Genomic DNA, 26,758 nt, shown 5'->3' with positions numbered 1-26,758 from the left:
TGGGTGCCACAAGTAAAGCGAACGTCTTTGCCATCGGTCTTCAACACAACTGTGTATAATAAGTTATCGGAACCAACGCCTGGCGTGTTTGTCATTACTTCTAATTTCCACTCGACATCCGAGATTTTGGGTAGAAAGTTACTGCTCGCATAGTTTGGTTCCATACCCAGTATTTTAAAATTGAATATATTTCTATAAAAATTAAATTATATATCGATTTAATGACCGTTCGAATTTTAGTGTAAACACTAAGTTTCCACACGTGAACAAATTATACGGCGAAATGAAGAATTGTAAACATTAGAAGTTATTTCTTTTTTATTATATTACGACTTCATCCGAGTTTATTAGTGTTTCCCAGTGAGGATAAAATCTAAAACCGTAAATGTCAAACGTGCCAAGTGCCAATGTCAAAATATGTAACGCTATATGACAAAAACATCAGTTCTGTAACTAAATATGAAACTTGACATTGGAGAATTATATAAATTTATAAGTTTAGATATAATTTTTTTTAACCATTACATTTTTTCGTTGCGAAGTGAAAGAGTTTTGTATGTGTATAATTTAGTTCTTGTATTTATTCATTTACTTAAGGCTGTAACGCAAGCGTATGTAATGTCTTTTATCATTAAAGCAACATAATTATCTAAGTGACAATACATAACACAAAGATTCTGTATATGATTTGAGTATATTTGTTTTGCAGAAATTCAGCATGTTGTTATTGGTCTTTGTTGAACATTTTAATAGTTTGCCAATTTTTTACCTAATTAACTAAATAGTTTAAAATAATTTTTACGAAGAGAAATTTTGGTCTTCCATAAGTATCATCAAGAACACATCACATTGCTGTGGTTCTTTAACTCTGTTAACCGGATAGTCTTGGAAATCTTAATAACATAATCATATCATAATTATTGCAAGTTTTTAGTAACAAATTGTTGAAACTAATAAAAATTAAAAAATGGCAGAAATAAAATAAAACACTGATTTATATTGTTACTTCATTACATTAATATTTTTTTGTTACATCATTACCATAAAAATATAACATTTTAATACAACTTTTAGTATATAAAATTCATTTGTAAAGACACTTAGGCACCTATTTAAATAATGTAAGGCACAACAGATGAGGACAAAGCTTTCATGTTGTTATTAGCTACAAGTACACTAATGTTACACTTTACAAGCTTTCCTTATACAATAAACATACATACAATGGATTGATTTTTAGATTAATTTTGTCCCTAAATAATATTTATTTGAATTATCATATACATAAGTCTGGTGGAAAATATATTGCAACACAAACAACCCGATAGGTGATTGGAGATTCATAGTACAATGTAACATTTATTTAATATAGAGAAACATTATTTATATTTTAGGGAGAAATATATATATTCTTTAATTAATATAAAATTTAATAAATTAGTTTTTCAAAATAAACTTATGAATTAAATTAATACAAGTCTAAATAAATGAAAATCTTCAAAAATACAACCTATTTCTAACAACATGGAGTGGCAGTAACTAAGCTTGTGTTTTGTGATTGTTTCCGTACAACTATCACTTTATTCCCTTCAAACTTATGCTCATTTCCTTTTTTTACAACATTTAAAAACTAAAATATTTGGTGGCAGGGTTTGAAGGGGTAATGGCACTGTCAACATTTTTTAACATTGAAGATAGTTTTAATATTTTATTGTCATATATATTTATGTTCTACAACAAAGAGAAAATTCAGGACAGCATCACTGAGATAAGAATTCTTTGTTATTACTTCATTGTTACAAAAAGTGATGGATACATTTGGATTTTAATATTCATATGTTAGCTAAAAGTACTTCACCGTCGTCATTTGATAAGATTTATCAGCGTTTCATCTTTTCTAGTATGGGAAGTATCATTTCGAAGGAGGGTCGTTTCCCAGGGTCCTCGTTCATGCAGATTTTGATGAGTTTGGAGATGTGAGGTGAGACGCCAGGGGGTATTGTAATTCTGAGCCCTTCCAGCGCTATCTTCATACCGCATTCCATTGGTGAGAGATCGGCGAATGGAATCTGGAATGAAAAGATCTCTTTTTATATTGTTAGAAATATTTTACATTGTCCCGACATTGGTTTGAAATTTTTTGTGTGCAAACTTTGATAACAAACTTTGTTAGCTGACATTTCCTCCTAATTAATATATAATATAAATTATAGATATATTTTATTATATATCCTTAAACAACTCCCATGTCTTTAAGATGTCGGTGTTACGATGGAAGGCAGCAGATTAAGTTGTCCCTTGAAATTTGGTCAATAGGATAATTTGTTTCAGTATGTGATTTAAATGTTATCTAGTGTAAATTCAACATGTGCTGGGTTTTTAAATTACCATTGTTTGTTTTTCTGTAACTGTACCAATTTACATTCTTAAATTTTATTTAAATATATACCAATATTTTAGCCACACTTGTAATCTCTGATACTAATTTATTAATATTCATATCATGTAAGTATTTCATACTGCTGGGAAATAAAACTGTCAACATTTTATACTTATATTGGCAGACATAACACAGGACGTAATGTAAAAAATTGAATGGAGCGAATAATTTTATCATGTGATCATGTGTGAGTTATATTGTGAGTCCCGACCGCCCACATATCATAAGAGATGGGCAGCACTAGTGTAAGCACTATATTAACACATAAATCGTTGAACAGAAACAAAATTATTCATTTTTATTCCAAATCCGATAAGTGAGCAAGGTTTGATCGTATTGAGACACAAAAATAACAGGAAACTAAATCTAAGTGTAGATATTTAGTCAACAAAATGAAAAAGGTTTTCAAAACTATATGCCTGTAATAACAGGCATACGTATCTTCATAGATGACAAGAAAAATCCTTGAGATACGCGTTGCTTAATTCATCTTTTTGCTAGTTCCGAAAATAATACACTTCAGGCTTCAAGTCTATTAATAATTTTGATCGACTATGAATTTTTTAAATCTAATATAGATACGTGTTGAAAAGAATTCGGTTTTGTTTTCTAGTATATTGTATAGTATACTAGATAATTTACAAATTAATTGTCACGTCTTTCAACCGCGTCACAAGTACCGCCGTACCTCTCTGGTGGCCAGTTCCCACAGTAACACGGCGAAGCTCCACATATCCGCTGCCTCCCAGTTTCTCTTGCTGCTAGGCTTCGTGAGCGCCTCCGGAGACATCCAAGCCGGTTGATAAACACGCGCGCGCTCTTGGAACGAAAACTTCGCGTCCGCCATATTGATGCGAGCTGTCAAGTCCTCATCGATCTGTCAATAGATTGTTGTAATTATTAATTATAAATAATGTTCTTATCCATGTCTTTGTACGGATGAAGGCCATATTATAATAAAATAAAAAAAAAATCATATCAACTTAAATGTCAAAAACCTTTGCAATTGTTTTTATGTTTAAAAATTAGAAGTATAACATATTTTAAGTTGTATTTTTTTATATCAGTTAACTAGCGTCATATATATAATACTGTAACTCACTCTAAGCTAAGTAAGGTGTGTAATACATTTTATTATATTTTATATATGAAACATTGGAAGGACAAACATTGAGTATCATAACCATCAGAAATTATTCGTAGCAATTTATATAAGTTACTTACACTTAACTCATTAATTAACTCAGTGACTCACCATTATATGTCTGCTGTTTAGATGGTACTGTGGTAGTACTCTGTCTCTTTGGAGCGAGTGTAAGTACGCCATGCCGGCGGCCACGTCCCGAGCCAGTCTGACCGCAGCCCCCGCGTCCACGAGCACTCGCCCCCCGCCGTCGTGCAACAGGGCGTGTAGAGAACCCCACGACATGTACTGAGAGATCACCACCAAAGATGGCGGTGACACGCAACAACCCACCTACAATTATAACAGTATACACCATGTACAAGAAAGCCTGGATGCATATCAAGTATGTATGTACTGCAAGCAAACAGAACAATTATCAGATAGCAAGTAGATGCACTTCTTCTTGGTCTTAATGATATTAATATCAACAAACATTTTTTAGGTTTCCGTGGTACCACAACTTATTAAAAAAATATTGAAAAAATCATGTGAAACTGGAAAGATAATAAAAGAATTCAACCACAAATAACAACACAGGGAAAAACGATATAGGGAGAAATCATTTTAAAGACGCAATGAACTCAGAATGCCAATAATCACAAAACTAACATTGGCCAAGAAACCAGATATATGATGGAAGAATAAATAAAGATTGATGAACAGCACACGGCTGCCGAAGATGAAGAGAACAACGAGGCGAGTGGGAATAATAATAAGGAATGCTAAGAAAATATATATATATTATTGAGGCCACACACAGAATTTTGCTAACATAAAGTATGATTGGATAGAAAAGGAAAACATTGCCAGGCCAATAAGGGCGTTAGGCAGGACGGAGCGAATAATATAAAGGCTACTTATTACAAACGTGTTTCAACATAGAATGGAGTAAAATTCCCAACAAAAACTCAAAGGAGCCGGAAGAGGTCAATGTCAAAGGACTTCCGGTTCGATTAAATTTTAAACTTACCACAGGCAGTATATTTGGATGTGAAAATATTCTCAACTTGGGGAATTCCTCGTTAAAATCTCTCTGTATTCTCGGTGTACACTCCCTAACTGCTATTATCTTGGCAACTATGTCATTCTTCTGCCATCTGCCGCGCCATGTCTCACCTGAAATTTTGATAAAATTACTATCAGTTGAATGTCATCTTTGGAATGGAAATTAAATGTTACAATATATATAGTACAATAATATTGTTTGTAGTAATTAAACTCCAAATCAGAGACGAAACCTCTGAGCATTCAATGGATTCATCGTGAGGGTGCCGGGTCCATCCTTGCAGGGAGAGGAGCTTCAACAGTGCCTGGGACTTGTGACCCAGGTGTTTAAGGGGCCGCTATCTAACGCGCGTTAAACGCTCACCTCGACCGCCCAAGCTCAATAATAATTGGAATAAAATCTCGAACGCAGTGCTTGGGAATTTTTTTCACATATATAATACGTTACCAGACGGTGTAACAGCGATCCTTGTATGTAGCGCAAGTTCACTGATGTTGATCCCCTTGTGTCTGGAGAGGGTTGCGTCACGGCTCCTCGTCTTGAGGCCGAGCCATGAGCGATCTATGAATTGGATCTTCTTCAAATCTTGCCCTTGATTCACCGCCAGCTCGTGGAGTCTAATATGGAAGATGATTAAAAGACTGAGTGTCATGAATGATATACAAATTAAAGATATGGAATGAAAGATTCATCAATGTGAGGATTTGCTCCTCCAGCTCCTGAATGTCTCTTCCGAGTTGCATCCTCAATTAATGATTTGTCATTTTATATTTTAGGTTATGGGGTTTAAAAAAAACAATGTGACAGATCGATAGATGGTATATACATACGTTTTATGAGAAAACTCTTTTTATTTTACTGTTTTCGTAATAATTCAAAAGTTATTTCTTATTAAAAATTATTTTTTCTTTCCAGTACCGAAGACATGCTGACAGCACCCGAACAATTCCCGATCACGAGTGACTTCATAATGTTAGTTTTCACTCATCGAGGTTGATAAGGAAGGAAAAAGTACAATGAGTACGGTTATTAAAGAGCTATAACATTATGACGTCACAAGTATGGTGACCCATTATGGCGTGTCTATAGACACGTGATATTTATTTAAATGTAAACATTATTTAATTGTTTCTAATTAATTTTTCATTATTGATGTGAAACTACTTATGCGACTTCCAACAAGGTTGGACATTAACAATTAACAAGGTTACACATTTTACCCTCCTTGTAATAAAGAGAGACAGAGATAGAGGGAACTAAATTACGATATTATTAATAATGGAATGCTAAAATATATAAAACAAACATTTATATTTTTTCAAAAACCTAATTGCACAAAAGAGTTACATATTATTAGTTTTATTTCATCTTCCAAGTTTTAAGGCCTGGTACACACCAGCATGATAACATAAGCGGGAAATTAGGAAGTAGAAACAAAGGTTACATTCTGTGCTGATAATAGGCTGAGTTCCCAAACAACACACAGGCCAGCATCACACAACCAAGTAACAATGACTTTACAAACTGATTTATATTAACTTGGACTAACCGTTGTACAAGTTGACCTCTTGTTTTATCCAAGGGTGTATCTCCATCCTTGTTGGCAAGTGAAACCAGTGCTCCAGATAGTACCAAGTCTTCGGCGATGGCACTGTAACCCCAGAAACACGCATAGTGCAGCGGAGAATTACCATGCTCATTGGTGAAGTTCACATCCACTCGGTTCTGGAGGAGCTGAAAAATAACAAAATATATGTTACCATTACTTGAATATTGGTGAATTTACTAATAATATTATTAAAATAACGTTTTTGCAATAAAAAAAAATTATTACTTTTTATCTAACAAGACATTTAGAACAATATAAAGTATAAACAAAAGACGTAATGAAGATATCAAAAAAATAAATTACCAACTGCCACTATATTGGAAAAGGATAAATAACTCACAAAGAGAAAATACTTACAATGTAATTTAATGTCTAAGGGATATTTTATTTAAATAATAACAATATCTGCTACATAAGCCAATTAATTACAAATATGATTTAAGGAATAATTAATCTTCTACAAATTATTGAGACACAATTAATCATTGATTTTAGTTGGTAGAGTCTTAAGTTGAACTGAATCTCAGACCTTATATATCTTTCACATTGAACGAGAAACATTTTAATATTTTTTCTGATATTATGGATGCTATGTTATATAAGTATTATTTAATTCTTCTGTTCCTGGTATAATAACTCACCAGCTGCACTATAGGTCTGTGACCGTGTGCCGCTGACAAATGTAATGGTGTGTCATCTCCCATATTAGTCACATTGATCCTAGCTCCTCTCTTGATCAACATCTCCACAATCTTCAAATGACCTTCCTTGCACGCCCAATGTAGAGGACTGAATCCATGATCATCTCTGAATTTATGTAATATTTTAGACTCTAATAAATAGTAACATTTAAACAATAAATTACTATTGTGTTGTTCTTACTGGAACACAGTATATATTTAAAACTTCAATTTTATTAAAATGATTTCAGTTTCCAAAAATATAGTTGTTGTTAAATAAAATATAAAATAATATAATAACTAGTTATATAAAACTTAAAAAAAAAAACTACATAATTCACTCACAATATGAATTACCTACAAAACAACAATAAAATCTATTTCTTCTGGACGGATAGAAATATTGATTACTTTATATGAGCCCATGTTGTTTTTTGATAATATAATAATAATAATAATATATAAATAATAATTGTTTTTTTTCCTTATATTACACATTGTTGCCTATTCCAGATGAGACTATGCAAACATACACTCCAACAAATTTTAAACAAGTTTTTATAATTTTGTAATTCATTTAAAGTGGCATTAAAACATTTATTGTACATTATACAATTTTCTTTATTCAATGCAATGTTTTACATTTACATTTTTTTAGTGCATACACAAATTTTTATTGCTGTTACATATATAAAATAACTGTCTGTTCTAAGTAAATGTCATGTATATTAATCTAATATATCCATATAGAAAATTACATGAAATAGATTCTGCTATGGAAGTCATAAGAGATACTGAATGTGCAATAACTTTTTTTAAAAAGATGTCTAGACACAAATAAAAGACTATGTAGCATGAATAATGTACATGCTTGATGTTGTAGGCATATATAAATTATAATACTTTAAGTTAAGTTTACTTAAAATCCCCAAGAATTTTGCTTAATAAAACCATGACTAATAACGTCTGTTTTGCTCTCATTCTGACATAATTTCATAGGCCTTGGTTATTGTGGGCGATATACTTAGATCAGATGCCATTTATGGCAGTAAGGGCTAACATATGGCTAACGTAAATATATTTTGTAGAACAAAATGTACATCTTACCCTTGATTCATATCATGTTCAGTATCATCTAACCAGACTCTCACTTGTAATGCATTTCCTTCTCTGCACCATTGAAATATATCTTCCATGATTTACGATTTCACTTCTTTCAGATTACAACTTAAATAACAGTATTCAAATATGTTTTATATACTTAACGAATTACAAATATCGTATAATAAAGCATTTAAAAAAGGTTAAAACAAAATAAAACAGAAATTAAGATAGAACTCGGTTCTTGGTAATTGACTTTGACAGTTTCGCAATCTCCAAAAATAAAGTATTATCCCACTGTTTTAAGATGAAAAGATGTCTCGCTGACTCTTTTTAACCAAATAAGATATGTATGTTGTTGTCTTGTTTTAACCAAAATGTTTCATAGTGATGTCATATGAAAAAATAATTTTGCGTAAGGTTGCCAGTTTCATTATTAAAAATCATGAAAGTACAAAATCGATTAATTACGATTTATGGCAATATTAATTATTCTTATTTCAAAAATTAAAAATTATATAAGGTAGTTGTTGAAATATGTCAAACGGTGTAATGAAGAATAACTTGCATTTTTATATGAAGTTGTCTCGAATTCTAGATACAGGATACGTATCAGAAAGAAATGAAAAACCTTTTGAAAACTTAAGGCTAATCACAGCCGGAGAGCTGTTTAGGCGTAGTGCAATGCTCAAAACAGTTCTCAATAAACTTAAATCTTTATTTATAAAGAAGTAACTTAAAACTATTTCTTTGCGAATGATATTTTCATAGCATGAGTGGGAGTGATCTTGAAGCCTTGGAGGGCTTCTTTAGCAGCCGCTGATTGCATTTCATTAGCAAACTCCACAAAGGCGATATCATGTCTGTTTGGCACCAGTCGAACTTCCTTAAAACCAGGGAACCTAAAATTCATTTGATTAGATTAATACTTCAATATTATTAAATATTTATATTACAAAATAAAGTTTTGATTGAATTACTTGAACAAATAAGTAATTTATATGGATATTAATGGTAAATTGATAGTATACTTACTGGTTAAACAACATAGATAACATCATTTCTGATGTTTCATCAGGAAGATTAGTAAGGAACAGTATTTGGTTTGGTGGCTGTTCAGCGTTAACATTGTTAAGAACACTTGGTTGTCCAAATCCAGGCACATTTGGTCTATTGGGATCTTTGTTCTTTTTCTTCTTCTCGTCGGAACCTTTTGGCAGTTTTGGTCTTTTAGGTCGTTCTTGGAAGGTTCCCTTCATCTTTGCTATAACATCACTATCAGTTTTACAATACTGTATTCTCTATAATAAAAGATAAAGTCATTATTAATTAAATGTTGATGATTTCGTTAAAAATAGAATACACTTTTACTCAGAAGAGAGTGCCTTTAGCTTTTATAAATGTTATATAAGGATTTAAAATATTAAAATATATATTAATAGCAAAGTTAACTTAGATACTATACTGTTATTTCCACACATTTTTAATCACAATGTTATAAATATCACACAGTTGCTACTTTCAATAATCTAAATAAACAGATTATTAAAATTATTTACCATAGGTTTGTCATAAAATGGGAATCCTTGCATACTCCTCAAAGCGACGGTTGCACTGGATATTTCTTTGAATATAACAAATGCTTGACCCCTCATCTTGAGTGTTTTCAGTGCAACGATTTCTAAAATCTGCCCAAATTGAGAAAATATAGCATAGAGGGACTTTTTAAGTTCCTCCTTCTTAATTTTTTCATTGAGATTGTTTATATATATTGTGTGGTTCGGCCGTATGTCCATAGCTGTAAATTTGAGTATTGAGGTTATGACAGACTTAATGATAAAACAAGATATAGCAAGCGTATACAATATGAGGTATTTCATGTGTTTATTTTAATTAAAATATAAAGTTTCCCAAACAGCGAAAGCGGTAATTTTATTACTAGATGTTAAATACTTACTCATTTTCAGATGATGGCACAATTATCAACTATTCACTATTCCGTATTCAGGGTAGGGCACGTAACAGGTACGTAGGTAAGTTGCAGATTCTGTGTCAGAACGTCGTAAATACTAAATAGTAATTAAAACCGCCTAAGTATTATCTTTACGTTGTAGTTTATTTTCGCCTAAACTGCTATTTGCCGTATAGACTGGGTTTAGCGTACACCAACGTTAAATGTTGCTAGTTATAATAATTAAAATAACATCAAAAACTTGTTGTATCAATAAAATTAATAATGATACCAAACTTCATCATAAACAAAAAATATTTGTAATTAAAGAAAGTATATTTTCAAACCCTTCACAAAATTTTTCTTAATGGTATTTTGATATGGTATCTTTCCTAAATTGTATTGACAATTAAGTTTTGACAATAAACCTTCATTTATAACATTGAATAATTGTGGTTTCGCGCGCTATTTTCATAAATAATTATACTAAATAAATAAAAACATTTAAGGGACACACTCTGCTTTCTCAATAGTTTTCTTATCGATGAATAATTTTTAATTTAGGTTTCATTGTTTCCACTTTTTTTAACAATAATAATGCATAATTTCTGCCAAGATTTTGAAACTGTTACTCCTGAGCTGTGGATGGCAAATGAGGAGTCATGGAAAGAAAAACTTTTAAAACTACCAAATTGGAATAAGGTAAAAGGATAATGAAATCCACCTACAAGAATTCTGGCTTGTTATAAACCTTTATCAGATTTTCTGACCTCTGCTTAACCTTTTAGATTCCATTGGTAAATTCAAATGCATCCCATAACTTATCAGACGGTAAGTTAGTCCGTTTCCGCGGAATGGTACAAGACATGCATAACACAGAATTCTATTTTGAGCACTTTGAAGTTCTAAATACAGTTACCAATGAGATAAAAATTAAAACTGGAAAATATACAGACACCGCACACATACAGGTAGTATTACACATTACAAGAACCAATTATAGTTTATAATCCAGACATGATTAGATTTAAACTTTAAAACTCTTATTAGGAAAATGAGAGAATAAACTACACAGAAAATCTTAAGAGTGGACAACGTCAGACCATGGTGATAATATCACTCCCCGGTTATAATGAATGGGCTCAGAAGCTTGAGGATGAGCAGAATCATCTTAAACATCTAGAGGATCAACCAAACACCTCCAGACGATTAGAGCCCACTAAACTTAAGAGAACCTACGACGAGACTGAAGAGAGTTCAGAAGTGATGGAAGTAGAAAATGAAGGGTCCAGTAAAGAAAGAAGGACCAAGGAGGATTTAAGTGAACCTTCTAATGTTGTATCCCGAGAGCATCTTCTAAATTTTCCTTTGCCTGATGTAGCCAGCAAATCCTGTATTGTGAAAGTGAGAGTATATTTTGTTGTAATTTTAATTATAAAACAAATTTTATATAAATATTATCAATGTTTGAGATGTTGGTTACAATATGATAAAAAAAATTATTCATATTAATTGTACTTATGAAATGGAATATGTTTTTTGACCCATCGCTTGTAAATTTATAATCAATGTGTTCCATTCCTCTTTCTAAAGATTTATGATGAAAACGACAATCTCAAGCTGAATGACATGATAGAGGTGATTGGGTTCCTGTCCGTGGATCCGGCTTTGTCTGGAGAGTTCCAAGAGAAGAATTCTTTGGAACCCGTTAGTGAGACCGAAGTGGAGATTATAACTCACAACCCTCCGCCCAGCTTAGTGCCGCGGTTACATGCTGTGTTTGTTAAAAAGCTGGAACATTGCAACCCATTAGTGAAGGAAGTCGATCAAGGTATAACTTAGTGTTTGTATTAATATCAATGACTTTATTTCTGACTTGATTTGGTAGTAATCACAGTTAAGTTATGTTCTGTTAAACTTTAATACATTCAAACAATTTCTTGCTCATGTCTTCAAAAACGATTTTTCAGGACAAAATTGTTGGTATGGGTTTATTAAACCTTTCTTTAAGAAATTAAATGAAACTAATATTTTTCGGATGAAATACGCGGATTTTTATTTTTAAAAAAACTACATAATCCCGACGTTTCGGTTACTTTGCAGCAACCGTGATCACGGGCAGACGAGGTGTGAATGTCTGTCAGTTGGTCCTTGTTATTTATCATCTACCGCCATCGATTTCTTAATTTTCTGGCGTACCGCTCTGGATGCCGGCAGAATGCGCTCACGGTGTCTTGAGGTCCTGCGGTGTGGTTACGGACATGGGATTTTATATTCTTAAGAACGGGGTCCCAGGTGTTTGATAGATTCCAGCCATCTTCTCTATTGAAATTGGGGTGTTTTTTAATTTCAATAGCCTCGCGGATTAACCCCGGTATATAATTGTCTTCACGAGCGAGGATTTGAGGTTTATCAAACTGAATGTAGTGGCCTAGTTTGTCCATTGTGTGTTCACACACTGCTGACTTCGACGCGCGCCTGTTTTTGATATCTGAGATGTGTTCTTTAACCCTTGTACCGATGCTCCTCTTTGTCTGTCCAATGTATGACAAGCCACAGTCACAATCGAGTTTGTACTGGAGTTTGACCTGGATAGGGTGGTGGTGTGGGTTACCAGTTAGCTACCGTTGGCAAACCTTTGTTACAGAGAGCCAAACACCTTTGTGATGCTGACCACTTAGAGGCCGAGCTGCAGCATGTAAAACATGCTCTCACCATCAACAACCTGCCCGTGCCCCGCCAGCATCGCAAGAACCACTTGAAGCCACCCACAGTTGAACGACAACCTGAGCTACTACCATATGTGAAGGGAGTTACTGACAGAATAGGCAACATTTTGAAGAAGGTTTCCATCAAAACTATTTACAAACCACATAAGAAAGTGAGCCAATTCTTGAGACCAATCAAGAGTAACATTCCTTTGCAACAAGTGGGTGTATACAAACTCGACTGTGACTGTGGCTTGTCATACATTGGACAGACGAAGAGGAGCATCGGTACTAGGGTTAAAGAACACATCTCAGACATCAAAAACAGGCGCGCGTCGAAGTCAGCAGTGTGTGAACACACAATGGACAAACCAGGCCACTACATTCAGTTTGATAAACCTCAAATCCTCGCTCGTGAAGACAATTATATACCGGGGTTAATCCGCGAGGCTATTGAAATTAAAAAACACCCCAATTTCAATAGAGAAGATGGCTGGAATCTATCAAACACCTGGGACCCCGTTCTTAAGAATATAAAATCCCATGTCCGTAACCACACCGCAGGACCTCGCGACACCGTGAGCGCATTCTGCCGGCATCCAGAGCGGTACGCCAGAAAATTAAGAAATCGATTGCGGTAGGTGATACATAACAAGGACCAACTGACAGACATTCACACCTCGTCTGCCCGTGATCACGGTTGCTGCAAAGTAACCGAAACGTCGGGATTATGTAGTTTTTTAAAAAATAAAAATCCGCGTAGTTCATCCGAAAAATATTAGTTTCAATTAAATGAATAAAACTCGCGAAAGTCTTAGATCTCTTTAAGAAATTAGTTTAACAATTTGGTTTATGAAGAAATGACAAATATAATAATGGCTTTATAATATTAATGTTATGTTTGATTTTTTTTTTTTTTTGGTTTCAGTGAAAATTCTCAATGAAGCAAACATAGCTCGTGAACATTTACTGAAAGCTCTCACGGAACTATTACTCGGTGATCAGCTGGCTGCCGAGTATCTTATTTGTCACTTGATATCAAGTGTGTAAGTATCAGATACAAGGTACAAGAGCGTTATGAAAAAAGTTTTCTTTTAGTTCTTATAACATGATAAGAGATACATGACATTTGTTTTGAACAACACTTAGACTGATATTGTTCCCAAGAGATTCAGAAAATAATTTTCTAAATTCATTTCCAGCTATCTCCGTCAGGACACCATAACCCTGGGCCAGTTCTGTCTGAACATATCCAACCTGCCGACCCAGAAATATCCAAACTATGCCAAACAGCTGTATGACATCATCAAACAGTTTGTCACTAAGAGCTACTACCTCCCGCTCACTGTGGACAATATGAACACCATGGCATTACTACCAAAGTTAGTGAAATTAATACTTATTTGCTTTAAATATTACCCTTCATATAGAGAACAGCTTACAGCTTAGTACATATGTCACACACTCGTTAACTTTAAGCCCAGGTAAAAGTATTGAATGTCCTATCTCTTTTACTGTCACATAAATTAGGTAACTTCAAATTCTTTTTTGTTTTTTTTCTATAGTTATATTTGTTTGTCCGTGACACTGCTCGTACTGTTTAAAATAATTTCGATATCCCGCAAGGTTTGTCAGTTCCAAAAATATTACTAGATACTTCATCCTAGTCGACGTAATTTTTTCTTTCCAAATAAAACGTGTACAAATCACAGGAAAGATTACGAGTGCAACCGACTGACCAGTGGAATCCTTCAGCTGAGTAAGGACACTCACCTGGTGCTCGACGAGACGCAGATGCAGCAAGGGAGACTGGACGCCGCGGGGGTCGGCAACATCACGGCGCTCGGCAGTTTGATCAAAACGCAAAAAGTCGAATATGACTTCAAATACTATAAAATGGAGTTCGATTCTGACATATCGGTGCTCATTCTGTCGGAGGGGAAGTCGTTACTGCCGGTGAGTCGCCGGACACGTCGGCACTTTTATACTATATTTACACTCTCGCCGTGTGCTGAGTCTCGGGTCACAGCTCGCAGCTCGCTTTTTATTTTAATGTCAAAGATTTATAAATTTTCCTCTGAATTAAAATAAAAATTGTCAGCATGAATTATTTTGAAACGTAATCTCAATATGATATTAAAATCGTATTGAGTAATGGCTGCTTGTAGCTCGCTCAGTATTTAATTAAATTATATAAAATATAACAAAAAATACAAAAAAAATACTTACTGAGTATTAAAAAATCTCAAAACTAAAGGAAACATCAGTAATAAAGCGCTGTTCGCTTGTAGAGTGACTATCATATATCACTCCGCCCGGAGAAGTCATCTCTGGAGATATTTGAAGCCATCGTGGAAGCGGCCACTTACTACTTGAAGGAAGACATCATGGCCACCATCAGGACATACATCACCAGTTTGAAGCTCGTCAAGTACTCTATAAGTGAGGACTTACAGGTAGCATATTTTTATTTACGAAGATATCATTATTTATATTGTATTGGTATTCTAGTATAATATTTTAGTAATAAAAATTTTGTTAAACTCATCCCAGAAGCTGATCTCGATTCATTAACTTATTATTTTCATAAACAATAAGGCCTACGAATATTATAAATACGAAAGTTTGTGAGCATACGATTTGTGTGCCTGCATCTGAAATATACTGAATTGATTTTAATGAAACTTTCAAATAATATAGTTTAGGAATTAGAATAACATTCTGGTAGGATTGCATATGAAGATATGACAATTGTATGTATTATGAAGATACATATCATAACGAAGACATTAGATGTAGCTGACGGTTGCCCGATTAACACGTAACTGATTTCTGATAACAAGACAAACTAAACAAGTGTTGTTTGGAAGTCACAACGTAATATTATTGTTCCCAACGATAACAGTTCGTGGAAGAAGATTTCATAGAGATGAGAAACGAAAGCGAAGATCCCGTGACGGCTGACGACCTTCACCGGCTGCTGGTGCTGGCCAGGCTTGTGAGTCTGTCGCGAGGACACGACACGCTCACCGAGGACTGCTGGCGCATCACCAAGACCATGGAGAACGACAGGCTGGCCCGCCTCAAGAGCAGACCGCCCACTTTGTAACACACTAGTATACGAAGGATCTGTATTGATTAAGTAGAATTAAATTGTACGTAATATATTTCTAATCGTATAAAGAAGCTAATCATTTTAGCCTGGAAATCGATGCTGGATTCATTTTTCATTTTGTTTAAGAACATTGAAGTGGCAACACTGGCTGACGTCTTGTCTCTAGGCTGAATTCCGGAGCGTCATTGCGTAATTTATATTTTGTGATAGATTTTTTAAAAATAAAATTAGCGTTTTTCTATTTAATTTTACATGTTGTTTTATTTCAATGTGCACCAAATTTTTTAGGTCGATTTATTTTTGTTTTATTAAAATTTATGCCACCTGAATTAATATGATGATGTATAATCACTTGTAGTTTTCGGATCGTCATCAAAAAAATTGATATATCTTGTGTCGTTAAGCGACTCCAAAACAAGACAAGTCGAAAAAATTATGTTAGTTTCTGTAACGTCTCGGAACTTTGCTGCTTACAAAATAGCAAAAATTGAAGTTGAATATACATAAATAGAAAATTAAACGATTCTCCATTAACAGCGAGGCTTAGCAATAGATGCATCACTTAAACAGGATAACTGTCTTGTTATATTAATTAGTCTTTTTCCTACCCGCTGTGAGTCTTCTACGCATAGAAATGTACAATACTTATTTCAATCTAGGTATTCAATACCCAGTCATTAAATCATAAATATAAAATTTTTATTGACTTGTTATGTACGAAACATCTAGCAATCAAAATATTTCTATAATACCCGAAAATCAATTAAGGGAAAAAAGTACCTTAGTATTTATAAAAAATATAAGAATTATTTATAGAGCATTTAGAATATTGTGTTTATTAATTTATGATTAAAGACCTAAAATTAAATAATTCCTGTAACGCATATTTCATAAAATCGAATGACTTCGAATATAATTTGAAATAAATGACTTATATAAAATATAAAGAATATTTACTTTTGAAATTTATTACATATATATAAATCATTTAATTTTGAAAACTATTTACTGAGAGTAAGAATAGTAGTCGGAAAACTTAAGACCATGATCAGTATCCTGTATTATCTGTTCAATATTCAGACTTCACTGACTTATTGACAGTGACGTGTAAGATTCTACAATATTCGGCTAATGGTTGTTTATTGATTGCAGTTTTAAATAAATTTTTATTAAATCAAGACAGAAACATAAGTTTTAATTATGACGACTAAAAACAGATCACTTGATGGTTCTAATAAAACTAAAACAAGCGAGTCGATTTGGAAGAAAGCATTATCCTCAGACAGTGAATGGCCAGACAAGGTTAGTTAAAATGTAATCACGAGACCGTTTTAATTTAATCAGTTAACTGTGAAACTAAATATTTTATTTTGTAGGACGAATTTTTGGATGTTATCTATTGGATGCGACAAGCGTTAGGCATAATATTAGGTCTGTGCTGGGGCATTCTGCCTTTGAAAGGACTTTTCGGTCTATTGCTGTAAGATTATAATTTATTTAAATCTTATTTTCTATGATATTGTCAATTATTCACGCAAAGTGATGAAACTAATTAATTTTCCATGTTCTTTTAGCTTTGTGGTTTTGAATGCTGCTGTTATTTACATCTACGTCAGCAACTTTCATAATGTTGATGAAGAGGAGTTTGGAGGAATGTGGGAAATAACCAAAGAGGGCTTTATGACCTCATTCGCTGGCTTCCTGGTAGATAGTTTGTTTCACTTATCAATACTTATTATATTAACTTTAAAATATGACTGAGATGTAACATGAAAGATTTAATGACATTAAGTTTATTTTGATTTAAATTTATTAAATGAATATTTAAGGTACATAAAATAAATAAAATTCTTTAATTTCTAGGTGACCTGGACTATAATGTATACCGGTTTACATGGAAATAGCAGCTTATGAAAAAAAAAATTTGCAGTAGAGCAATATAATTAAGATATTTACAGAGTTTAGTACAAAAACATGATGTACTCAAATGTTGATTTTCAATTGTACTATATCAGAAACACGCAATAATATGAAAATAGTTATAATAAAATATAATAATACACATCGGTTAATTTATTAATAATATAATTTTAGTTGACTTTTGTATGTTTGTTTAAAAAAATAATAATGCCGCTAAGAATTACTGGTTATTGTCTGATGTAATGCCAATGTTTTATTGTGAGATCATTTTGGAGTGTGAACAATGGCTTATTTTAGTTTTTCGGTATTGAAAGGTTGTGTTCGTTTATGTAAACAAACAAATATTTATTTTTTTCCTATTCAATGAACACATTATCTGCGTAGATTTATTATCTACTGTACATTTTAAGTGAATAATTAATTGTTAAGTTTTACATTGTCTTAATATGGGATATGTACATTTTATTTCATCACCATTGCTGTAGTGTTTCGTAATTTTTGTAAACGTACCTCCGGCATGATCGGACCCTGTACTTGTGAGTTTATTTTGAACAAATATTATAATGGTTGTTTTATTATGAAGTATATTTTATTTTTTGATAATTTATTGTCTTATATTAGATAAAGCCTTATGAAACAATTCATTTATTATAGGAACTCCTATCTAAGTATGAGTTCAGGTAACGGTTGCAAGTGTTATATTTAAAGTCATTAAAATGATGGCTATATTATATTCACATACCATTTTATGTTAGTTAAAAAACCCTTATGGGTTATTACTTAAGTATTATTACTTATAACATAATCAATCATCTCTCCAGGTCACTAAGACGTCATCAGTTCTATATCTCTGTGTTATGGTGGTGTCTTTGAATTCCATCCTGGCTCCGCTGCTGAATGCCAGTGATCCGGCGTACGCTATCATCACACCGTTGTCAATACAAAATCTTTCATCCGTAGCAAATATTTTTGCTTGTCTCTCTTTACACATAACTTCCATCATATCTTGAAGTCTTTGATTGCATCCCACTCCACCGACAAGAAGAACCTGAATTAAGGAACATTAATTTCTTGGTTATGATTATTTTCAAATATTCTACAGTACACTACTACTACACACTTATAAATAATAGATTATTTAAATATTTACCTAATGTTTATAATTTATTATGTGGTTTGTGGATTAAAATAAGTCTCATTACAAAAAGACTTAGTTAATGTTTCTTATATGAGAAGCTAGTATTTTGACTTAAATGAAATAACGAATTACATGCAAGTTAGTAGCAATGTCTTATGTTTCTGATGCTTCTGTGTCTTCAAAGTAATCAAATAAAACCAAACCATCACCTCTTCAGATCCACAGTGAGCCATCGCCCTCTCGGTTATTTCCACCAACATTGCGAATACAGTTTCTTGTAATGAGTAGCAAAGATCTTCGGGGGTGTATTCTTTTAACAAATCATCGATCTTATCCTCCATGTATGAAAGTATACCAGAGAAACTAACATCCATGCCTTGAATTCGAAAAATTACATGACAAAGTATACTGTAGTAAATATATACTAGTTAGTATACAGAGTAAATATCTCAATTGCATAATTTTTGATACCTTTCACACAGTATGGAAGGTGTAAGTATTTCTTTCCTTTCTTTGCTAGTTGTTCAATATTGTATCCAGGGCTCGGTGCGTTTGATAGTTTCAATACTCTAGCAAACCTGAGGTGCAAATTAAACATTGTTACAATTAACTAAAGTGGATCTTTTTTCGTTCTCAAGAACAACAAACAAAAAAGCTGAAATTTGAATACAATGGACATATAACTTATTGTTACGTGAATTGTACAATTTAATAGACTGATTACAAGAATTTTTTCTTATTGCAGAATTGTCCCGAGTTATAACTGCTCGGAATACAAAATTAAAATTCTTTAACTAGTTATCATGGCACAAATATAAAATTCACACATAAATTACAAGAAAGGGAATTGAGGCTCTTCAAAATGTTCTACATTTGATTACTAAATATAACACAGTAATTACCGATCTAAACAGTTTCCAACGGCTATATCAATAGTTTCACCAAATATCCTGTACCTCTGTCTTGAGTACGCTATGATTTGTGTGTTGCCTCCACTCACATATAAAACAGCAGGGTTGTGTGCTTTTGTTATCAGACGACCCATTTCTATATCTGATTTATAATAAGAAAATAATTGTATAGTGAATAGTCCCTTTATAGTATAGAATAGTGATGTGAATGTGGAGGGCACATATCCCTCCTTATCTTAGGCCGAAGTAGACCTACGAAAAGATGGATGGTTTGACTGAAGGATGACATAAGTAAGAAAGGGGTGACCCTTGAGATAATGGCTAAAAGGCGAGAATGGAAGAGAACATATTGTGCTGAACACACATACAGTGGAACCAGAGCAGGGAAAAGAAGAGAGTGAATAGTCCCAATGTCTTAACCGAAATTTAAGTTTCATAAAAAAATCATAACAAGTTAATTTAGAATGGCATCCAGAAACTTATGCAAGTACAAATAAAACAAAACAACTATGCAAAAGTATTTCATTTTTTTACATTTCAAGAGATGTTTTTGTTACTTTGCAAGTAACTGTGATCACACAAAGTAGATCTAAATAACAGATATATTTATAGCAATGCATATTACTAGATTAATGAAGAAAAGGATACGGCCTATGCAATGATTAACTCCAAGAATGGGTTTCTTCCACAGTTTAGCACAAGTTCTCGCAACTACAGCACAGACCATCAGTGGCGCACCCATACCTGGCCCCTTCGTGTAACAGACCACATCTATATCATCGGGAGTTATTCCGGAAGCTTCCAAAGCTTCTTTAAGTACTACATGAATATTTTCCTGATGATGTTCAGCTGTTTCCCTTGGTAGAAATCCTGCAATTAAGTTGTAAAGTAGAAATAACGAATGAAAAATAACAATATTAAGTGTAATATCGAAAGTTGAGATTTATGTCTTCTTTTAAAGTTTAAAGAAATATACTACTGATTAAAGTTATTGTTGTTGTTGACTAATTGACGCCAGGCTTTAATAACGGTTTTTAATAAATAAACTCAAAATGAAATTTCGGTTATCCTATTAATAGATATAAGAATTGAAACACATTAGCGATATTTTCGCGCTATTGATGGATAAGCATTATACGCCTGTTGTATATAATTTCCTTTCCGAAAATTCTTGATATTAAAGTTCCGTTGATAATATAGTTTAAATTAAAATATCCTTTAATTAATTGGATGAAATATTTCGTAGTTGTAACATAATTTCACCTTCTCCAGGCGGTGTAATGTAGGTTCGTCTCACGTTGGCAAGTATTTCACCATCTCTTACTATCCCTATTCCCAATTTATTGGCACTGCCTTCAAACCCTATGGCTACGACCATATTTAAATATGTGTAGAAAAATTTAATATAAGTTAATGTATTTTACAATTTAATAACCCTCCGTCCACACTCTTCGTTTCTGTTTTCAAAACATTGGTGAAAAATTGACACTTGTCAAATCAGAAGTTCTATATAAATTACTTCTCATTAAATTAAAATTGAAGGTCAAATTAATAACCACTTTTTAAAATATTATAAAAACACATTTACATAAGAAAATGAAAAAAAATTAAATTAATTTTGGATCTTTCTTTTTTGCTGTAATAAAACCTAATAAATTTGTAATTTGTCCTAGTAAATATAAAAAATTGGAATCTATAGAAGTCTTTTAATCATTAAACATTTTAAAATTTGAATATATGATTGAATATTAAATGAATGTTTACATTTGAAATCTACGTGACTTGTCACACAAAATCAAATACTTGACAATCTTGCAACACGAGTCTGTGACTGAAGGATAGATATAATTATCGTACTTTCATACTTTGTAATCTGTATTTGGTGTCGTATCAGTTTAATTCATAATATTTCATATTTTTCAAGAAAATTCTAAATAGATTAATCATTTATAAACATCTGCTTATGTAATTTATCAATATTTTAATATAAATAAGACCATGGCGTTAACAGTTGACAAACTTACTAATGATGAAAGGTATTATAAAATATTTTAATGGTTTTAGAGAAAGTGACTGGTGTAAGTTGTTTTTCAACTATATTTTTATACGTTTTGCAGGTTTAACGGTGACAATGTTCTTCAATTCTTATTATATTTACCACTCGGTGTGTTGCTTATGTGCATTAGAATAGTTTTGGCTTTAGTACTATGGATTGCATCGATTATAATGCACGATAAACCAGGAGCTAGACATGTTCTATCTACTCTAGCTTGTTGGACTTTTGGTTAGTGAAAATTCATAGACTCATTAAGTATATACATTCATCTGAAATTATTCAACGAATTCCAAGTTAAATGAGACAGAATCTGGTCAAAATAATTATAAACTTAAATAATTGGGAATGTGTTGATTTAATTTTAGGTGTTTATGTAAAAGTGAAAGGAGTCCGAGATCAGCGCTGTAGTATTCTGGTATCAAACTATGTATCCTGTATGGATTCATTGGCAGCAACACACAAGCTCGGATCAATAAGTGTTAGTATAAAAGTGTTATTTGAATTAAATTATAATAAAATTTTAATTAATTTAATATAAACAATGTTCATTAGTTTGCAATGTTTTAAAATAGTCTTTTAGTGTATGTACAACTAAATATGAGTTAAAAACCTATAAATAGTTTTAAATGAAATCTGTAACCTTCAATACAGCCTTGTGAAGTCAATAATGAACCATGACCTACACAAATGTCAAGTCGGTTGTCACAAAATCATACAATTAAAAATAAATTAGCATAAATGTTTTCAGCTAAGAAAATGGAAGGTGCCTCCATTTTTTGCATCCGCCTTGGGAATTAAAAGTGCTTCACAATTTGTAAGGAAGTAAGTGGTCAAGTTAAAACACATTAGATTGTCAGTAATTAATGTATATACGTGAATACAATATTTAATGTGGAATCATACTTCCATATTTAATTTGTCCCTTGACTATATTCATAACAGTACTGTTGTTGTATGTCTTACTTGTAGGCAGCATTTCAGTGAAACTCCGAGCAAGCCGGTTCTGCTTCAACCGGAAGGAGGGCCGACAAATAGCAGAGGCCTGCTGAAGTTCACAGACTGGCCGTTCCCTATAGGCAATAAAGTGCAACCTGTTGCCATTAGTAAGTTGAATACAATATTCCTTTACTTTAAAAATAATAAATCAAGTTTAGTAATACAGAAGATGTTTGCAAGTCCATATTTTAATAAAACCTTTTTTCGGGATTTACGGCTTTTTTTCTGTTGCACATTTTAGCTGATGTTACAACTGCTGTGTACTAAGCATGATCACAGCCTGATAAGATGAAACATTCTTTCTATTTGTTCCTGAAGAAGATTTAGATTCCAATATTTTAATAGATTAAACTGTGTTTTTTTATTGAAACCGCTACACAGTGAATGTTTTGTTACCTTGACCGCCAACACGACCAAGATAGACTATGTTACTAGTTTATAATTACCATTCAGGTGTGGAACGACCCTTCACTAATGTCACAGTTCACCGAGCTGTAGACAAAGCTGCCGTTTTTCCGTGGAGGGATGCGCTATGGTTTCTAATGACCCCATGTTCAGTATACACCATTCAGTTACTGCCATGCTTGGAGAGAACCGATGATGGTTTCGTGGATAACATTAGGACGACAATTGCTGAAGCTCTGAAGGTGATTTTGTTCAATAGTTATTTGACAACACTTTCATTAGTTGTAGAAGCTTTAACAAAATATATATTGTCAGTTATATATTGTTAGCTGCTGTCATTATGACAGTGATATTACAATCTAAGTTAAAAACTAATAATATTTTTTTACTTATAATATTCAGATAGAGGCAACAGAGTATACTTGGCAGCAACTCTGTGCTCGTAGAGGTCGTGTGACCCGTGTGACGTCACGTCCGCCTCCGGAAGCAGCCCGTGTTAAGGAAGTACTGCCAGCAGTGCCGCTTAGAGATATTATCAGGGAGCTTGGTGAGACATATATATATAACTAATTTTCGTCAATGAGTGATGTGTACTCAATATAATAGATATGTTAATCAATCGTTAGCGACATCTATCGTGTTTGAGACGCGGCAACAGGTACCGTACAATATACAGAGACAATGTGATCTCTTGCAGACTCCAAGGTATGATGGGGTCAATTATACTCTCATGCTAAACTACATTGTTGGAAAGTTTTGTTAAAAAATATCAGTATATTTTCCTTCAAAGAGCTATAAACATGGTCACAGACTATAGTATCTATAATATAGACTGAGTCCCGCCATTAATGTATATGTCATTATAAGTATTCATCCTTAATATTTAATGATTGAGAAATTTCACGAAAACGTATTTTTTTTTTCCGTCCTTATATAGGCATTACAAGTAGGAAAAATATTTATACTTTACCGATTTTAGAACATACCATTGAGAACTAAATTAAAATTTATTCTGCAGAGAAAACGAGAAGTGTGGATGTCACGATCACAAACTTCCTCGAAGGTCTCGTGCCTTACACTCCTGAAGCAGAGCCCGTCGTCGAACCTCAACCCAGCACGTCACAAGCACCAGCGAAGTATGTAACGCCGGCACCTACAGGAGTGTTCCCCAAGTCGGCGAAAGAGAGGCAAATGAGCTTCCAAGAAAGGAAAGCCCAGATGATAGCGGAGGCCAGGAACCGGTACATAGAGAAACACGGCCTGAACATCGCCATGAACTGTTGATACCCGGCTGCGACCCTCGCGCGAACACGTTTGTGGTGGACCAGGGTGCAGTGTTTGTGTGAAACTGTTTCTGTTTTGCGATGTTTGTGATGAATGGGTGAAGAATATATTTTTATAGCGGCCGCGTCCAGTAACCGGACTGTACAGGAATCGTTACAGTCGTGTCGTCACTGGACGTGTATTTTTTGTGAAATGTTATTTTTGCTAATCATTGTGGTACCAATTTCCAAATCAGTAACTTAGTCTAAGGCACCACGGACCCGCTTCGTCGTTGAACCACATCATAAGTAATTTCTTATCAGTAATTTAGATTTCTTTTTAGTTTACTATTTGAGGAGCCCAGTGTATGTTGGTATTGATTGAATTGGGCTTTGCAGAGATTTTTGTTTAGTGTTAAACTTATTTTCTTTAGTCATTAGATCTCATTTGTAGCAAATTTAATTAAACATCAAGGACATACGAAGGACACGGGCTTCAACGAAACAGCCTCAGCTAAACGTAACTGATAATAACATGAAAGTTAATGCGTGTAGTGTGATCGGATAATGTTTGTGGATAGTTCCAATGAAAAGCCAAATTTATAGAATACTAGTGTACAGTGTGTCCGCGCCGGCGGCACCGGGGCTGCGTGTAGTAGAGGTCAAACAAATTATTCCACTTGGTGATCAAACCTGTATTGTTCCGCTCCTTGCATCTCCTGCCTTTGGCTTCCACACTTGTTTAGGTTAAAATTAAATATAATAAATAAAATATTTGTTTCCAAAAATACTTATTTTATTTTTTTCAATCCATGTTGGGAACGAGGACTGGGAAATATAAAAAAGCTCTTAATCATTATTTAATCTGAAAATACTTCATCACCGATTACAAGTTAGTACCTTATTGATTTATCCGTAAAACATAGCTATCATCATCACACAGGCAGGTTTAGTCTTAGTTGTGTAACACGAGGGCCGGTCTCCTATTTACAATTCATAAATCGCACATGTGAGTATCAACGTAGGATTATGAGTGAAAAACTGGAAATTCTGCGTATTCTTTGGTACGCGAAATTATAAAAAGTTAACTGCGCCTAATTTCGAAAAACTGACACGAGGGTCTCTTGACTTATAAACAATGAATATGGTAATGTATTTGGCCTGATGATGCACTGGAAGTAGTTTTCGTCTCAAGAACATCGTTTATGTGGTTTGTGTGTGGATTTTACCATCAGTCCCATGGTTCTTAAGCTTGTTGATGTGAGCAACCTCAAGGAGACAATCGTATAGTTTCGAGCTTTTGTAACAAGGTATATTAATGTTAATGAACTACGGCCAACAAAGTTGACCAGGTCTAACCCTGTGGGCCGCCATGTTGGGCGCGTCACGTAGATGTCTATTCTTACGTTGGTTCCGGTGCTGTGTTATGACTACAACATGTCTACAAGCCGAGCGTATGCGGCGTCCGTCGCGGCGTGTTCAGGCCGGGCGTGGCCACTTCCTGTTTCACGGGAACCTCTTGATCCCTCTTCTTTTTCTCTTCTGCCATCTTCTGTTCCGCCATCTTCATCTCTTCTTCCATCCTCTGCAGATGGACCGCGGCTTCCTTGCGTTTGTCGCGATTGGACCTTGTACGTTTAAATTACAGTTAGGATTAAGATTTAGTGAGAACAAGTAATGCAACTATTATTTGCACGTGACCTTTGCTACATTTCAACTATAGTTTGATCCGTACAAAGCGTCTCTATAAACTATAAAGTACTCACTTGCCAGTTTCTTTAACCGAGAAGAACATGGGTCCCAACTCGGCGAGCCAGCGGCCGTCGACGGCGGTGACGCAGTGCATGTACTCCCGCGAGGTCATCATCAGCTCGTGGTACACCACGTAGTCCGGCGCGCTGCCCGCTCCGAACAGGGCGCTGGTAGGGTGCAGGTGACACGGCATACCCGTCCGACAGTTCACATACTCGCCGATGCCTTTCAGACGAGCGGCTTGTTGGAAGTACGCTGGGACACACGATATTATAAGGAAGGTTTCATATTGAGCCGTGTCGAGGTAATCCGGGAATTGAAATAGAGAACCTATAACAGACAGGCGTCCGAGCGGAGGCATGATAGATTAATTGGGAAAGCAATCGGAACGCGGTATTCTGAAGATCGCAGGTTCGAGTCGATTTTTTAAAATTGTCCATTTAAATTTTAAATGAAATATAATAAATCTTATACCTACCTGATATATATTAAACGCATCTCCCTCACACACAGCATTGGTTT

General features: G+C 33.8%; 7 protein-coding genes across 10 annotated transcripts in view; 3 read left to right on the top strand and 4 right to left on the bottom strand.

The window, feature by feature from the left end:
- Positions 1 to 993: 993 nt before the first annotated feature.
- Positions 994 to 8,295, bottom strand: LOC116772493 (integrin-linked protein kinase). Its single transcript, XM_061522206.1, has 8 exons — positions 8,029 to 8,295; positions 6,883 to 7,048; positions 6,182 to 6,366; positions 5,080 to 5,249; positions 4,597 to 4,742; positions 3,696 to 3,917; positions 3,129 to 3,317; positions 994 to 2,069 (listed from the first exon to the last, which is right to left on the bottom strand). Exons 1-8 carry the CDS (start codon positions 8,115 to 8,117, stop codon positions 1,881 to 1,883), a joined length of 1,356 nt encoding a protein of 451 aa, XP_061378190.1. The 5' UTR covers positions 8,118 to 8,295; the 3' UTR covers positions 994 to 1,880.
- Positions 8,296 to 8,654: 359 nt separating this feature from the next.
- On the bottom strand, positions 8,655 to 10,199 carry LOC116772692 (U1 small nuclear ribonucleoprotein A). The gene is made up of 4 exons (XM_032664957.2): positions 9,980 to 10,199; positions 9,582 to 9,820; positions 9,058 to 9,323; positions 8,655 to 8,924 (listed from the first exon to the last, which is right to left on the bottom strand). Exons 1-4 carry the CDS (start codon positions 9,981 to 9,983, stop codon positions 8,765 to 8,767), a joined length of 669 nt encoding a protein of 222 aa, XP_032520848.1. The 5' UTR covers positions 9,984 to 10,199; the 3' UTR covers positions 8,655 to 8,764.
- A 203-nt stretch (positions 10,200 to 10,402) lies between these two features.
- Positions 10,403 to 16,047, top strand: LOC116772520 (mini-chromosome maintenance complex-binding protein). Of its 2 annotated transcripts, XM_032664737.2 has the most exons (10): positions 10,403 to 10,675; positions 10,762 to 10,944; positions 11,024 to 11,377; positions 11,567 to 11,804; positions 13,610 to 13,727; positions 13,884 to 14,063; positions 14,394 to 14,637; positions 14,973 to 15,137; positions 15,587 to 15,836; positions 15,923 to 16,047. In XM_032664737.2, exons 1-9 carry the CDS (start codon positions 10,571 to 10,573, stop codon positions 15,788 to 15,790), a joined length of 1,791 nt encoding a protein of 596 aa, XP_032520628.2. In that variant the 5' UTR covers positions 10,403 to 10,570; the 3' UTR covers positions 15,791 to 15,836; positions 15,923 to 16,047. The 2 variants fall into 2 exon arrangements, with proteins under 2 accessions (XP_032520628.2, XP_061378338.1); XM_061522354.1 differs by having other exon boundaries at positions 15,587 to 16,047.
- Positions 16,048 to 16,890: 843 nt separating this feature from the next.
- On the top strand, positions 16,891 to 18,294 carry LOC116772537 (GEL complex subunit OPTI). The gene is made up of 4 exons (XM_032664758.2): positions 16,891 to 17,098; positions 17,173 to 17,276; positions 17,371 to 17,500; positions 17,660 to 18,294. The coding sequence occupies exons 1-4, from the start codon at positions 16,997 to 16,999 to the stop codon at positions 17,708 to 17,710; spliced, it is 387 nt and encodes a 128-aa protein (XP_032520649.1). The 5' UTR covers positions 16,891 to 16,996; the 3' UTR covers positions 17,711 to 18,294.
- A 137-nt stretch (positions 18,295 to 18,431) lies between these two features.
- On the bottom strand, positions 18,432 to 21,260 carry LOC116772536 (tRNA N6-adenosine threonylcarbamoyltransferase). The gene is made up of 6 exons (XM_032664757.2): positions 21,029 to 21,260; positions 20,414 to 20,635; positions 19,757 to 19,907; positions 19,326 to 19,432; positions 19,064 to 19,230; positions 18,432 to 18,764 (listed from the first exon to the last, which is right to left on the bottom strand). The coding sequence occupies exons 1-6, from the start codon at positions 21,141 to 21,143 to the stop codon at positions 18,522 to 18,524; spliced, it is 1,005 nt and encodes a 334-aa protein (XP_032520648.2). The 5' UTR covers positions 21,144 to 21,260; the 3' UTR covers positions 18,432 to 18,521.
- A 328-nt stretch (positions 21,261 to 21,588) lies between these two features.
- LOC116772459 (lipid droplet-regulating VLDL assembly factor AUP1-like) lies at positions 21,589 to 25,272 on the top strand. 2 transcript variants are annotated; one of them, XM_032664659.2, is made up of 8 exons: positions 21,589 to 21,801; positions 21,883 to 22,049; positions 22,187 to 22,299; positions 22,570 to 22,643; positions 22,791 to 22,924; positions 23,271 to 23,464; positions 23,625 to 23,769; positions 24,241 to 25,272. In XM_032664659.2, the coding sequence occupies exons 1-8, from the start codon at positions 21,764 to 21,766 to the stop codon at positions 24,504 to 24,506; spliced, it is 1,131 nt and encodes a 376-aa protein (XP_032520550.2). In that variant the 5' UTR covers positions 21,589 to 21,763; the 3' UTR covers positions 24,507 to 25,272. The 2 variants fall into 2 exon arrangements, with proteins under 2 accessions (XP_032520550.2, XP_061378284.1); XM_061522300.1 differs by having other exon boundaries at positions 21,601 to 21,801; positions 22,803 to 22,924.
- A 59-nt stretch (positions 25,273 to 25,331) lies between these two features.
- Positions 25,332 to 26,758, bottom strand: part of LOC116772458 (pre-mRNA-splicing factor ATP-dependent RNA helicase PRP16) — a 47,039-nt gene continuing 45,612 nt past the window's right edge. For both annotated transcript variants that reach the window (XM_032664658.2, XM_061522299.1), the window contains 2 exons: positions 26,251 to 26,491; positions 25,332 to 26,112 (listed from right to left, as the gene is read on the bottom strand). In XM_032664658.2, coding sequence (XP_032520549.2) covers positions 25,926 to 26,112; positions 26,251 to 26,491 — 428 coding nt within the window. In that variant the 3' untranslated portion in view covers positions 25,332 to 25,925. The remainder of the gene's footprint in view (positions 26,113 to 26,250; positions 26,492 to 26,758) is intronic.

The sequence above is a fragment of the Danaus plexippus genome, chromosome 12 (assembly GCF_018135715.1).
Source record: "Danaus plexippus chromosome 12, MEX_DaPlex, whole genome shotgun sequence".
Lineage (NCBI taxonomy): Eukaryota > Metazoa > Arthropoda > Insecta > Lepidoptera > Nymphalidae > Danaus > Danaus plexippus.
This window is presented reverse-complemented; position numbering and strand designations above follow the sequence as displayed.

Excerpts from the sequence above, each read along its gene's own strand:
- LOC116772537 (XM_032664758.2), top strand. The coding sequence starts at position 16,997 with ATGACGACTAAAAACAGATCACTTGATGGTTCTAATAAAACTAAAACA. Across the intron at positions 17,277-17,370 it reads GGACTTTTCGGTCTATTGCT|CTTTGTGGTTTTGAATGCTG; the intron begins GTAAGATTATAA and ends ATGTTCTTTTAG. Across the intron at positions 17,501-17,659 it reads CCTCATTCGCTGGCTTCCTG|GTGACCTGGACTATAATGTA; the intron begins GTAGATAGTTTG and ends TTTAATTTCTAG.
- LOC116772536 (XM_032664757.2), bottom strand. The coding sequence starts at position 21,143 with ATGGTCGTAGCCATAGGGTTTGAAGGCAGTGCCAATAAATTGGGAATA. Across the intron at positions 19,433-19,756 it reads GTTGGAAACTGTTTAGATCG|GTTTGCTAGAGTATTGAAAC; the intron begins GTAATTACTGTG and ends TTTGCACCTCAG. Across the intron at positions 19,231-19,325 it reads CCTTCCATACTGTGTGAAAG|GCATGGATGTTAGTTTCTCT; the intron begins GTATCAAAAATT and ends TTCGAATTCAAG.
- LOC116772459 (XM_032664659.2), top strand. The coding sequence starts at position 21,764 with ATGGCGTTAACAGTTGACAAACTTACTAATGATGAAAG. Across the intron at positions 22,644-22,790 it reads GCTTCACAATTTGTAAGGAA|GCAGCATTTCAGTGAAACTC; the intron begins GTAAGTGGTCAA and ends TCTTACTTGTAG. Across the intron at positions 23,770-24,240 it reads AGATATTATCAGGGAGCTTG|AGAAAACGAGAAGTGTGGAT; the intron begins GTGAGACATATA and ends TTTATTCTGCAG.
- LOC116772692 (XM_032664957.2), bottom strand. Across the intron at positions 9,324-9,581 it reads CATTTTATGACAAACCTATG|AGAATACAGTATTGTAAAAC; the intron begins GTAAATAATTTT and ends CTTTTATTATAG. Across the intron at positions 8,925-9,057 it reads TTATCTATGTTGTTTAACCA|GTTCCCTGGTTTTAAGGAAG; the intron begins GTAAGTATACTA and ends AATGAATTTTAG.
- LOC116772493 (XM_061522206.1), bottom strand. The coding sequence starts at position 8,117 with ATGGAAGATATATTTCAATGGTGCAGAGAAGGAAATGCATTACAAGTG. Across the intron at positions 4,743-5,079 it reads GATCGCTGTTACACCGTCTG|GTGAGACATGGCGCGGCAGA; the intron begins GTAACGTATTAT and ends TCAAAATTTCAG. Across the intron at positions 3,318-3,695 it reads TAAACAGCAGACATATAATG|ATCGATGAGGACTTGACAGC; the intron begins GTGAGTCACTGA and ends ATCTATTGACAG.
- LOC116772520 (XM_032664737.2), top strand. The coding sequence starts at position 10,571 with ATGCATAATTTCTGCCAAGATTTTGAAACTGTTACTCCTGAGCTGTGG. Across the intron at positions 10,676-10,761 it reads AACTACCAAATTGGAATAAG|ATTCCATTGGTAAATTCAAA; the intron begins GTAAAAGGATAA and ends TTAACCTTTTAG. Across the intron at positions 15,138-15,586 it reads CTATAAGTGAGGACTTACAG|TTCGTGGAAGAAGATTTCAT; the intron begins GTAGCATATTTT and ends CAACGATAACAG.